This window comes from Lynx rufus, unplaced genomic scaffold (genome assembly GCF_022079265.1).
Source record: "Lynx rufus isolate CCGP_SWC_20201006 ecotype Redwood Valley unplaced genomic scaffold, mLynRuf1.p SCAF_16, whole genome shotgun sequence".
Classification (NCBI taxonomy): Eukaryota; Metazoa; Chordata; class Mammalia; order Carnivora; family Felidae; genus Lynx; species Lynx rufus.
The window spans coordinates 50,379,664-50,392,996 of record NW_025814830.1 but is presented as its reverse complement, the minus strand read 5'-3'; the positions used below and the strand labels follow the sequence as shown (position 1 = coordinate 50,392,996).

At 45.9% G+C, this 13,333-nt stretch overlaps 1 protein-coding gene across 1 annotated transcript in view; it reads left to right on the top strand.

Annotated features, from left to right (window-relative positions):
* Positions 1 to 13,333, top strand: part of CDYL2 (chromodomain Y like 2) — a 168,493-nt gene that overhangs the window by 130,541 nt on the left and 24,619 nt on the right. Inside the window, exon 3 of the mRNA XM_047078806.1 lies at positions 10,333 to 10,550. Coding sequence (XP_046934762.1) covers positions 10,333 to 10,550 — 218 coding nt within the window. The remainder of the gene's footprint in view (positions 1 to 10,332; positions 10,551 to 13,333) is intronic.

The following is a 13,333-nucleotide window of genomic DNA, read 5'->3' as shown; positions in this document are numbered from 1 at the left end:
ATGATGTCCTCCTAGTGAATATAGCAAGGAGGACACTAATTGGCTTTAAATTCTCATTGGACATCTTGTTTTTTGTTTTGTGCACCCCATGTTATTAAACACCAAAGATTATGTTTATTATTTTTATAGCCAGTCATCACATTTATTGAAATTTTTTAAGGCTAACTTTGTTTCTTGTGTCCTATGTCTCCCTTTGAATTAACTGTTTTATATGGTGAAGTTTCTCTTTATAGTTCCTCCAGACTCTGATATATAAATGCTGTTAGCAGTGGGATATCTGAAAATGCCCATTTACTCAGGCCTTTAAATGTTGTTTTAGCTGGGTATAAAGTTCTTGGTTGACATTGTATTCTTAGCATTCCATTGGTAAAGTTCCTTTTTCTTTCCAGGCTAGTGTTATCGCTGTTGCTATCAGTCTGTCAACCCTTTTTGATAATGTGGGTTTTTTTCCTCTAGGCTGCATTTTAAGATCTTTACCCATGACATTCTGCAGTTTCATTGTCATTTGTCTCTTTATCTTGCTTAATAACCAGAGTGCTCTTTCAAACTAAGAACTTGAATTCTTTTTAAAGTTCTAGAAAACACTCAGCTATTGTCTCTTCAAATACTCTTTTTCTTAAATGTTTATTTATTTTGAGAGCGAGAGAGAGTATACGCATGAGTGGTGGGGGGTGGCAGAGAGAGAGGGAGAGATAGAATCTAACGCAGGCTGCAGGCTACACACTCAGCGCAGAGCCCAGCATGGAACTTGATCTCACAATCGTGAGATCATGACCTGAGCTGAAATCAAGAGTTGGATGCTTAACCGACTGAGCCACTCAGGTGCTCCTCAAATATTCTTTTCTTACAGTTACCCCATGTATGGAATTTTAGTTTGATTCTTACTTGCAGGATATTTGTTTTTAAATGTGTATTTAACTTTTTGTTTTAAAGTAATTTGAAGCTTACAAGGGCGGCTGGGTGGCTCAATCATTTGAGCATCAGACTCTTGATTTTGGCTCAGGTCATGATCCCTGAGTCGTGGGATCGAGCCCCTCATTGGGCTCTGTGCTGGGTGTGGAGCCTGCTTAAGAGACTCTCTCCCCCTCCCTTTACCCCTCCCTACAACTTGCATGCTTTGTCTCTCTCTCTCTCTCTCTCTTAAATAAATAAATAAATAAATAAATAAATAAATAAATAAAGTAATAAAGTAATAAAGTAATAAAGTAATAAAGTAATAAAGTAATGAAGTAATTTAAAGTTTACAGAAAGCATTGTAAAGAAGCTCTTTTCAATTCATCAGGCTTTTATTTTTTTTCAAAAATGTTTTAATGTTTATTTATTTCTGAGACAGAGAGAGACAGAGCATGAGTGGGGGAGTGGCAGAGAGAGAGGGAGACACAGAATCTGAAGTAGGCTCCAGGCTCTGAGCTTGTCAGCACAGAGCCTGACGCGGGGCTCGAACTCACAAACCGTGAGATTGTGACCTGAACTGAAGTCAGTCATCAACCGACTGAGCCACCCAGGCGCCCCTCAGTTCATCAGGTTTTTTAATATTTTACCATGTTTTCCCTCTCTTGGTACATATGTTTATGTACATATATGTATATGTTTAGATATAGACTCACATACATATATACTCATAAGTTATGATAAATGATTATACAAATTTTATATAGATTATTGTTCTTTTTCTGAACTATTTGAGTATGGATTACATACATCATGCCCCCCATAGTAATCTTTTTTTCTTTAAAAAAATTTTGTTTATGTTTATTTATTTTTGAGAGACAGAGAGAGACAGAGCATGAGTAGGGGAGGGGCAGAGAGAGACACACACACACAGAATCCGAAGCAGGCTCCAGGCTCTGAGCTGTAAGCACAGAGCCCTACATGGGGCCCGAACTCACAAGCCGTGAGATTATGACCTGAGCTGAAGTTGGACGCCCAAACGACTGAGCCACCCAGGTGCCCCAGTATGGGTATTTTCTAAGAAAAAGGATATTCTCTTAAGTCAACACAGTACAGTTGTGAATTTCAGAAATTTAACATCGATACAATACTTTAATCTATGATCCACATTCCAAGTTTTCCTATTATTCCCCAAGTTTCTTGCATTCTAATCCCACTGAATTCTTCCTCGCCTTCCCCCATTTCATATTCTTTTGACCCTTCTTTCATCGAGAGAACGCTGTCTGTCCACAACATCACGCATTTACTTGTTTGCTCAACCCTAGACTGCCTATAAAATAGTTTTGGAACTGATCCACCCTTACCACTATGCAAACCAACAAACTAAGGAGAGTTCAAGGTTTGTTTGTATATAAGTCGTAATATTGCATTCAAAAGTCATTCATATTGGCTCTCTATTCTCCCCCTGTGTACCTATGTTATTCATTTGAAATATGATTAAATTCCTTTCTTTTGATTTATGTTCAGTTTCTTTTTCTTCATCCTTATTGATTTTATTTTCTTGACGTGCTTTAATATATTTCTGGGACTTAAAAAGACACACTCAGAGAAGTGTCAGCCCTCCTTTACCCCTTCTTCTCTTCTCTCTGCCAACCACTTGTGCTTGGGTAACCAGTTTCATTGTCTCCTGGTTTATTCCTCCTGTATTTCTTTTTGAAAAAAAAATCAGATTTATGCATTTCCCCTTTCTTCTCCTTTTTAAAGTTTATTTGTTTGAGAGAACATGAGCACAGGAGGGGCAGAGAGAGAGTGGGAGAGAGAGAATCCCAAGCTGGCTCCACACTGTCATTGCAGAGCCGACAGGGGGTTTGAACTCATGAACTGTGAGATCATGGTCTAAGCTGAAGTCAAGAGTCAGACACTCAAATGAGTGTGCCACCCTGGCACCCCTCCCCTTTTTTCTTACACTAAAGGTAAAGTACTTTTGTACCTTGTCTTTCTCCATGTGAAGATATATTTTGGAAACTATGTCCTATTAGTTCATGGAGAAAGAGCTCGTTCGTTTTTTTTTTTTGTTTACAGCTGTGTAGTATTCCATTGTGTGGTTGCACCCTAGTTTACTTCTCCAATCTCTGCTTGGATATTATTTAGATAGTTTCCAACATTTTGAAATTGCAAATAGTGCTGTAAGGAGTCACCTTAAACATATATTTTTGTGTTGTTAGAGGTGTATGTTCGTGTCACATTTCTAGAATTGGATTGGTGGGTTGAGAGTAAGCGCATAAATAGTTTTGTCACGTGTTGCCAAATTCCCTCCTATCACTGTTGTGCCATTTTGCCTCCTACCCACAATTAAGAGAGTGCCCAACTCCTCACATCCTCTCTGGCAGAATGTGGTGTTAGGATTTTGAACTTTTGCCAAGCAGGTGGCTGAGAAATGGCATCTCCATATAGTTTTAATTTTTACTCCATTAGTACGGGTTTTAATTTGCATTATTAAAGGAAGTTGAGGTCTTATGTTTAAGGGCCATTTTCATGTAATATTTGTGAATCCCCGCCCATATCTTCTGTCTTTACTAAAGGAGGAATTTGAGGGCTTCTGTCTCCAGCCTGTGAAACTTCTTATGGAGGGGGGGCACATGGGTGACTCCGTTGGTTAAGCAACCTGCTGTTGATTTCAGCTCAGGTCATGATCTCATGGTTTATGACTTCGAGCCCCATGTCAGGCTCTGTGCTAAAAGTGTAGAGCCTGCTTGGGTTTCTCTCTGTCTCTGTCTCTCTCCCTCCCCTTCTCTCCGTCTCTCTTTCAAAAATAAACTTAAAATTTTTTTTTAATTTAAAAAATACGTAAATAAAACTTCTTACAGCGTGGAATCTTAGCTTTCTATCTGTGATATGGAAATACTTTTCTCCCGTTAGCTGTTTACTTTTTCATTTGTTCTTTACCTTTTTGTTTTTTCTGTCTGCTTTTGTCTGAGAATTTCTTGTTTATTGTCAATGAATGTGTTTTTGTTTTTGTTTTTTTTTTCCTTGCACCTGTCACTTTGAATATTTGAGGCATTCCTGTTTTAAAGTCCTTGTCACATCATTCCTTGATACTCATTTCATCTTCTTCGGAGCAATTTATGTCACAAGCGTTGATATTGTTGGCAAGGTTTCTAAGCATGTCTTCAGGTTTGGGGATTCTGGTGAATGGGCTCGTTCCAAGAGGGGGGTTTTTGTTTTGTTTTTCTTTGCTTTCTCTCCCCCTGCACCCCTGTAACAGTTGGTGTTTGCCTCTACCTGGCCCAGAGCTGCCGACAGAGCCGTGGTCGTGGACGTGGTCGTGTTGCTGCTGTTCTGCCTTCACGGAGGGGACCTCATGCCACCCCCTGGCATCCGGCCGTGGGCCTGGGTCCCTTCTCCCGTCTCGCGTGGGACCCTGGTGTGTGCCGTCCTCGAGTGTGCTTCCTGCCCGGCGCTCCCGGCCCCACGTAGTGCTTTGTGTTGACATTCTGCCTGTCACGCACAGAGATGATTATCTTGTTTGTGAGTCCAGTATTTATCTGCCACTTCCGCGTGCTTGGAGCAGAGGGGCTGTGTCAGGGCGTGATTTTATGGAAACTTCTTCACGTCAAATACTCCTTTGTGCTTAGTCTGAAGGAAGGAATGTGGGAAGGTTTGAAGGGAAAAGAAGGAAGGAAACTGTCCTATGTCCCAGGAATGCAGCTGACATCACTTCCTTTCATGGGCGACAGTCCCGTGAGGCAGGAATGTTTTTTTCCCAGTCCACAGGGGGGAAAGGGGGCCCGGAGTGGGTGAGTGAGCCACCCAGCCTCGCAGCTCATGAGAGGGAGTGTGGGGTGTATACGCTGGCCCTTTATTGGGTTTCACCCTGACTTATGGGTTCACAGTCTGCTCTGTGCCTGGAATGCCACCTCCTGGGTTTGTGCCTTAGCCTTAGGGGCTGGGAGGACATGGCCGGGAGGACTCACCAGTTCATGCCTCTTTTTTGCAACGACTTGGGGTCCTTCCGCTAACATCTGTGACGTGCCTAGGGTGAGCCGGGCACTTGCTAACCCCATATTAGTTCTTCAGCTGAACCCAGAACAACCCGGGGCGCCTGGGTGGCTCGGTCGGTTAAGCGCTCGACCTTTGATCTAGGCTCACGTCACGATCTCACCGTCCGTGGGCTTGAGCCCCGAGTCTGCACTCACAGCACAGAGGCTGCTCGAGATTGTCTCTCTCCCTCTCTCTGTACCCCTCCTCGGCTCACACATGTGCACCCCACCCCCCCCAAAAAAATAAATAAATAAACTAAAAAAAAAAACCCAACCTCGAAAAGCAGGTGCTGTGAACCTCATGTTATCATCAAGGAGACTCGTGCTCAGGAGCTCACGTGGCTTCTTAGCTTCTGTCTGGCAGGTACCAAACACAGGCTGGGGTGTCCATGCTTCGGGCATGTTGTGTTTCCCCCGGTGTCTTGCTGGTCCGCCTGCCAGGCTTGGGAAGTGTGATGCCCCTGAAGGGGAGACGCTTTGAGGGCAGAGTCCGAGGGGCTCTGGGGCGCAACTGTCCTCTGCATCTCCGAAAATGCAGGGCCATGTTAGCCACTCAGGTTCCATGTGAATTCAGGCCCTGGGGTGGGGGTGGGGGGGCGGGGGGCTCTTCTCCTTGTTTTGGCCCAGAGATGGTGCACCTTCCGAGTCACCAACAGAGGTCTGAGCCCAGGGTCCTGACAGAGGATAAACAGGTCTGTTTTCTTCAGAACGTTTTATAGTTTATTTGGTCAGATGGTCTTTTGGGGGTTGGTTTTTCCTGTGCAGACGGCCATGCAGAGAGGCCATGGGCGTTGAATTCAGAGGCCCCTGCCCCTATTAATTTCCATCTTGTCTCCTGTATTTTCCCATCTGTCACTATTTTATTTAGGTAATAGTTTGCTGGTTTCCTTTTCATCTCCTGGACACGAAGCAAAGTCTGTGAGGTCAGGGTGAATAAATACAATGAGGGAGAGCTGGGCTCCAATCCTGGCTCTACCATGTAAAAGTTTTGTGGCTTCCTGCAAAGTTACTCACTTTTCCTTACCTGCAAAACGGACACAGAATGGCACTTTACCTAGGACTGCTGAGACCTCACATAGAGCTGCTCACAAAAGGTAAACCCCATCTCCTCCTCTCTAATAGAATTGTAAATTAGCGCCTTGACCTGGTTGGGGGACAGGAGGACTCGGGTCAAACCTCTCCCAGCTCTGGAAGGCGCTGACATGCAAGGTCCCCGGAGCTTCTGACTTGTCACCGGCGGGAACCAGTGTCCTCTGAGAGCCACTTCTGCGACGTGCTAATATCCGCCAGCAGGGCCGTGGCACGGGCCCTGTGCCCGTGGCACACGATCTGCCTGGGCTCTACAGAAACCAGGGCCAGCTCCAATTAGGAAGCTCTGGTGGGGAGCTGAAGATTTTGAGGTTAACCCTGAAGAAACAGCTCCCTCTACACCCGCCTTTTAATTAAATGCTCACGTTTACTTTCCGGAGTTCATGGAGTCGTTTCACCTGCATCGCGGGGCTTGACGAAGCCCGGTTGCCTTGAGTAACAGAAAAGTACAAAAGGAGGAGGCTTCAAGGAAGCTGTGGGACAACACGGGCCTGCTGCTTCTGTGCCCCTTTGTGGCTGATCGCTCACCTCGATAGGGACCCAGCAGGCGGAAGGAGGGGTCCAGGGAACCGTTTCTGCTCCCTGCCTTGGCCTTGGTTCTTGAGATCCCGAGACCCACCTAAGTAAGGATGTGAGTCCATCCATAGGGTGACCCAAGACTCCAGGGGCCAAGGAACAAGTCCTGTAGACTTCTTGGTGCACAGGTAGTAGGCTGGGCTGTGCTGTGTGTGCCAGCATCGTGCCCTTAAGACCCTTGCAGTATTGTTGGAGAGACAGGGTTCATGCAGAAAATATTACCGGAATACTTTCGTGCTGAGCAGGGTGATAATGACTATAAAGCAAGTAAGAGCCACCATCTATTCATTGCTTATTATATACCGGGTCCTTTAAATATATTCTCTCTTTTTTAAAAAAAATTTATTTATTTTATTAAAACAGTTTTTTAAAGTTTATTTATTTATTTTGACAGAGACAGAGACAGCGTGAGTGGGGGAAGGGGCAGAGAGAGAGGGAAAGCGAGAGAATCCCAAGCAGGCTCGAACTCAGGAAACTGTCAGATCATGACCTGGACCAAAACCAAGAGTTGAATGCTTAACCGACTGAGCCACCCAGGCGCCCCAGATATGTTCTCTCTTGTAATACTCATAACCTGCTCTTGGAGGGTCAGCAAAAGGCATGTTCGCTCTGTCCATGCAGTCGTTTTCTGAGGGTGGGGGCCAGCTTCCGGTCGCGTTCCAGCATCCCTGCCAAAAAAGGTTCCAACAATGGTCCACACGTAGTAAGTCCCTCTGTGTGTCTCCTTGTGCCCCTCCTCCTACACCACTGCAGCCCATCCTACGTGGGTCAGTCACCCACCACCCCGGGCAGAAATGGTGACACTCCGCACGATTTTCAGACCTTCGCCAGCGTTCAAGCATGGGGCTCACTCGACATCAGGGAGGCGCCTGGTGATGGACGACCCCCTGGGTTGTCTGGACCCTGGTTTTCAAAGCCTGGATGTTGAAGCAGTGGTGGCAGTTTGGGATGGGCCCAGCAGGTGGATTTTTAACAGTTCTTCAGGTGCTCCTGACGTATGTTTAAGCGTAAGAGCCACTGGCCCGGCTTCTCAAACCTGCCTGTCTATCAGAATTGCCTGAGAACTGTTTTGTGGGGTTTTATAAATTTTTTGTTACTAACATAATTTTAAAATAAAGGAAAACTTTTAAAACCGCTTTAGATTTACGGAGATATTGGGACAATAATACAGAGAGTTCGTCTACACACCACACTCTGCTTCCTCCCAACGTCTTACATTAGTGACGCATTTGCTACAGTGACGAACCAGTAACAATGCATTGTTATCAACCGAAGTCCATGCTTTATTCGACTTTCCGCAGTTGTTGCTTAACATCTGTTCCAGAAACCCTTCTTGGGATTGTCGTGTTTCCTTAGGTTCCTCCGGGCTGTGACAGTTTCTCCGACATTCCTGGTTTTTGATGACCTTGACAGTTTTGAAGCATACTGATTCAGTATTCTGTACAGTGCCCCTCAATTTGGATTTGTGCGATCTTTTACTCCTGCCTAGACCGGAGTCGTGGGTTTGGGGGAGGAAGACCGCACACGTCGTGAGGGCACACGCCGTCGCCGTTAACTCATCGCGGTGGATGTTGGTCTTTGTCACCTGGTGGTGGGGGACACTTTGACTTCTCCATCTGCCCCAGTCAGGTGTCCCCACTGTTCAGCTACTGCTCCCGACCCCAAACTTTCCACGCTGTGCCGTGTGGAAGGAAGTCACGGGGCACAACCCGCGCCTATAGAGTGGGCACTCAGGCTCCACCTCCCCGTGGGCAGAGAGTCTCCGTAAACTGTTGGGAATTCTTGTGCCTGGGAGACTCGCCTCTTCTCTCCCATTTATTTATTAATTTAATGATTTACTAACGACATTATGGACTCCTGGATATTGATTTTGTGCTTCTGGTTAGAATGCAAATACTCCTTTGTTGTGTGACTCAAGTTGGTGCATCGTTGGCCGTTGGGAGCTCTTTGGATCGACTCCCCACATGCCTCATCGTTGGGGAGGTTATTTTTTTATTTTTTATTTTATTTTTTGCTACTTCATTCCTTTTCAGCCACTACAAGCTTATCTCATGTGTTTCCTGCCCCAGGCCTGGAGTCAGCCATTTCTCCAGGGAGTCCTGGTTCCTTTTGTTGAGAATTGCATCAGAGACCACCATCTGGGCCCTAGGTGTGCCCACTGCTGTTGGGATGTCACTGGTTCCGGGCCCTCTCCACTGACAGAGCAAGGACATACACGCACGTCTACTAACCTTTGTACGCACACATACCTGTAACTATCAATGTAACTGTCTATACCAGTATTGAGCTAAGCGTGATGCCTTCCACTCTGAATCCACTATCCCATGGATCGTTCTAGACCCCGCCCCTCATCTATCTATAACCTTATACTCCAGGCGGTCGGACGTGTGGATCCTACCATCTGCCATCCATTTACTGAATTGTCCAGTTCCAGCATGCCTGGGTAACGGTATCAGAATTCTGAACACTCCTCCACCTCCTTAGGAATCGGCTTTGCCAACTACAGTACAGCATTTCTCTAGCAGGCTGTTTTGCCTTTAGTTTTTACAGACTCCAGTCATTCCCAGAGTTTCTGAGGTGCTGAGGCACTCCTGCCCCCTTCAGTGAGATTGTTTCTTTTCTTTCTTTTTTTTTAATGTTTAGTTTTGAGAGAGAGAGACACAGAGAGAGACAGAGACAGAGCATGAGTGGGGGAGGAGCATAGAGAGAGAGGGAGGCACAGAATCCGAAGCAGGCTCCAGGCTCTGAGCTGTCAGCACAGAGCCCGATGCAGGGCTTGAACCCACGGACCGCGAGATCATGACCTGAGCCAAAGTCGGATGCCCAACCAACTGAGCCACCCAGGCGCCCCGAGGTTGTTTCTTTCATGCATTTGTCATACAGTCAGATTCTTTGATCACATTTCTGTATTCCCTCCTTGGATCCCGCCAGTCTCGTAAACGTATTTATTTTAAATGCATACTTTAAGCCTAACTGTCTGTGCTGCAAAGTTCTTTGGGTTTTGACAGATGCTTAATGTCCCGCATTCACCATCAGGGTATCCTAGAGAATAGCTTCCCCACCCTCAGAAATCCCCTGTGTTTCATTGTTCCACCTGCTCTGATTCCACCTGATCCTGGTAACCACACATCTCTTGCCTGATTCTCTGCTTTTGCCTTTTCTAGAATGTCATGTAATTGGAATCATGCAATGCACAACCCTTCTCACTGGCCTTTTGCATTCTGTGTTTAAGATTCATTTGTGTATTTTCATGGCTTGGTAACTAATTTTCTTTTCATTGCTGAGTAATATTCCCTTATACAAACGTGCCGTTTTGTTTATCCATTCACCTAGTTAAAAGACAGATGGTTGCTTCCAGTGTTTGGTAATTACGAATAAAACTGCAGGGTGTTTTTTTTGTTTTTTTTGTTTTTTTTTTGTTTTGTTTGTTTTGTTTTTCAGCCATCAGATTTCAAAGTAGAGGGTTCCTTGTTGCCGAAGGCCTCGGAACAGAAGCTGAGGCTCACAGGCTATCAAAGATCATATCAGGCCCTCCACAGAGCTCTCTCTCTTAGTTCAAACTTGGAGCTGTGGCAGTTAAGCCCTGGGCCATTCTCCACCCAAGGACAGAGGAGGGTGAATGGGGGGGTCCCAGCCACCTCCAACCCTTTCTGTGAGAATCTGAACGTTCTGTGATCACGCTCTGGTGTGATTGCTCCTATGTTGGTTTCTCACTTTTTTTGTCTGATTTTGGAAGGCTCTGCTCTGACCAACGGGGGATTAAACTTGCACAGCCCCGTGAAGAGGAAGCTGGAAGCAGAGAAGGACTATGTCTTTGACAAGAGGCTCAGGTACAGCGTCCGCCAGAACGAAAGCAACTGTAGGTTTCGGGACATTGTCGTGCGGAAGGAAGAGGGGTTCACACACATCCTGCTGTCCAGCCAGACCTCGGACAACAACGCGCTGACCCCTGAGGTGAGAGACAGGGGACCAGAGGGGAGGGTCAGGCTGGAGAGGGCTTCTTGTTCAGAACGGGGCTCTGGCTTCCTCTTGTGTCCCACACACAAACTTGACTGGGGGGCACAATGCGCTCATCACTTCACCTACATTACCCATTTGATCTTTGTGTCCGGGTAGTGATCCTATCCCATTTTATAGATGAAGATCTCAGCAGAGATCAGAGAGAGATTCAGAAAGAATCAGAGATATTCAGAGAGAGATTCAGAAAATGAGTCAGGGTCACACAGTCAGAGGGCAGCCCCAGAATCCAAATACCATATCTTGGGCTTTGCGGCATGTCAAATTTTTTTTTGCTTTGGACGGAATTATGTTCACTCGGCTCTCTTGCTGTTTGTTTTTTTTTTTCAATTGAGATATAATCCACGTGCCATAAATTTCACCCTTTTAAAATGCACATGTTTTTTTTAGTCTGTTCACAAGGTCATGCAACCATCACCACGATCTGGTTCCAGAGCATTCCCGACACCCCCAAAGGAAACCCTCCGTCCGCCAGCATCCCCTCCCCATTCTCCCTCGCCATGTCCCCGGTGACCACAAATCTCCTTTCTGTTGCTACGGATTTGCCAATTCCGGACATTTTACATAAATGGAATCGTATGGCGTGTGGTCCTCTGTGACTGGCTTCTTCCACTGAGCGTGAAGTCTCATCCGTGCTGTAGCGCGTGTCAGTACGTCATGACTTTGCCATGGTATGGGTGTGCCACATTTTGTCCCTTAGTCATTCCGTGATGGACATTTGTGTTGGTTCCACTTTTGGCTACTACGTTGTGACTCCTGTTGCCACGAACACTCGTGCACGGGTTTTTTTGTGTGTGTGAACATGTTTTCAGTGCTCTTGGAGATACTCCTCGTCACGGAACCACTGGGTCGTGTGGTGACTCTGGATGTAACTTTCTGAGGAACTGCCAGGCTGTTTCTCACAGAGGCTGTACCATTTTACATTCCCACTGGCCGTGTGCGAGGGCTCTGATTTCTCTGCTTCCTCGTCAACACTTGTTATCATCTGTCCTTTTTATTATAGCCGTTCGAGTGGGTGTTGGGTAGTGTCACCGTGGTTTTGATTTGCATTTTCCTGATGACTAACGATGGTGGGCATCTTTTCGTGTGCTTATTGGCTACTTGTCTTCTTTGGAGAAATGTGTCTTCACATCCTTTGCCTATTCTTAAAACTGTTTTTAATTATTGAGTTTTAAGCCTCCTTTATCAGATGTAGGGTTTGAAAAGATGCTCTCATCCTCTGAGTTGTCTTGTTTCTTTCTTGATGGTGTCCTGGGATGTGCAATGTTTAAAATTTTGATCAAGTCCGTTTTACCTGCTTTTTTTCCACCTTACCTTCTTAATGCTAATGAGGCTTATATTTTAGGTGAACAGAACGGGGAAACAGTGCATACTTAATGCTCTTACGTAGACAACACCATTTAAGATGTTGTCTGTGGGTACTTGGGGGGAGCAATGAAGAAATAAGATGGGTATTTTTTTAAGAGATTCTTGATGGTGCAAATGTGGGAAAAGATGAATCCAAGCAGCCCTCTCCAACTAGACTGACCTGGGACAGGGTGGCAGAGTGGTCAACAACAAAAACGGTGACAGTACCAGCTACCCGTGGCTCTTCATGCTCTGTGTTTGCTCTTTATCTCATTTCCTCATCCAGGAGCCTTCCGATGTAGGGTTGTTACGACCCACCCCTTACAGACAAGATGATGCAGGTTTAGAGACCTTGACAGGCTTAGGATCATGCAGCTTAGTGGAATGTAACCTTCAAGGAGCAGGACCCTTGCTACTTGCGGCCACCGTATTGTTTCTTACACTCAGACCAGTGCCTGGCCTGCGGAAGACGGCGAAGTCCACACCCCCCTTTCCCTGTCCTGCGATATCCTCCCCCCTCTGATTTCCGTAGGAGCAGCAAAGACACAGAGGCTTAACCGCATGGGTGCGTTTTGGGGTCTCTCTCTTGCACGTTCAGGAACCACCTGAGGGTTCTCTGCTGTATAGACCTCTGTCGTTTACCCTGAAGGCTGCCCTTCCCATATTTATACACATGGAAACCTTGTTATTTTAAGCTCATCATGAAATATTCACATGAGACCAATTCTTCTTGGATTTTTTTCTACTTCACTACATTTTAAAAGCATGCTTTTAAAAGGCACAGCGTTTTCCTTCCGCAAGTCGAATAAATGTGAAGTCTCCCAGTTCATTCTGTCTCTTTGGAGCAGCTTTGTGTGTTAACCATTGCCTACTCACCACGGACGACATGTGGCATCCAGCTGATGTCAGGTGCACAGGTTCTCCGCTCCTGGGACGCGGGCTTGGTTAATTAGGGGTTCCATTCCTAATTGGTGTCTGTCAGTAACAGAACAGGAGGAAAGCGGAAAAAAATATTGATCTGGTATTTTCAGCTGTCTCAACAACCAAAGTGGATTGACTCTACAGATAAGCTGGCCAACTGGGTAAAGTAGCCCTGAAAGAAAGATCCCAGTGAAACGAACAGGCGGTGTTAGAGCAATATAGATTTCGGAGGCTAGTAGACTAGGCTTGCATCCTGCCTCCGCCATCTCACCTTGGGAAGTTACCTTGCCTCTCTGGAGCTTCCTCATTTGTAGAAGTTATACTATATCTTGCTTGTGGGATTAGAGATCATGTCTGCAAAGAGGCTCACAGAATGCCTGGCACACAGGAAGCGTTCAATAAATGTTCCCATCGTTGTTAAAATGAAACAGAGGTGATTTAATGGTCTCCAG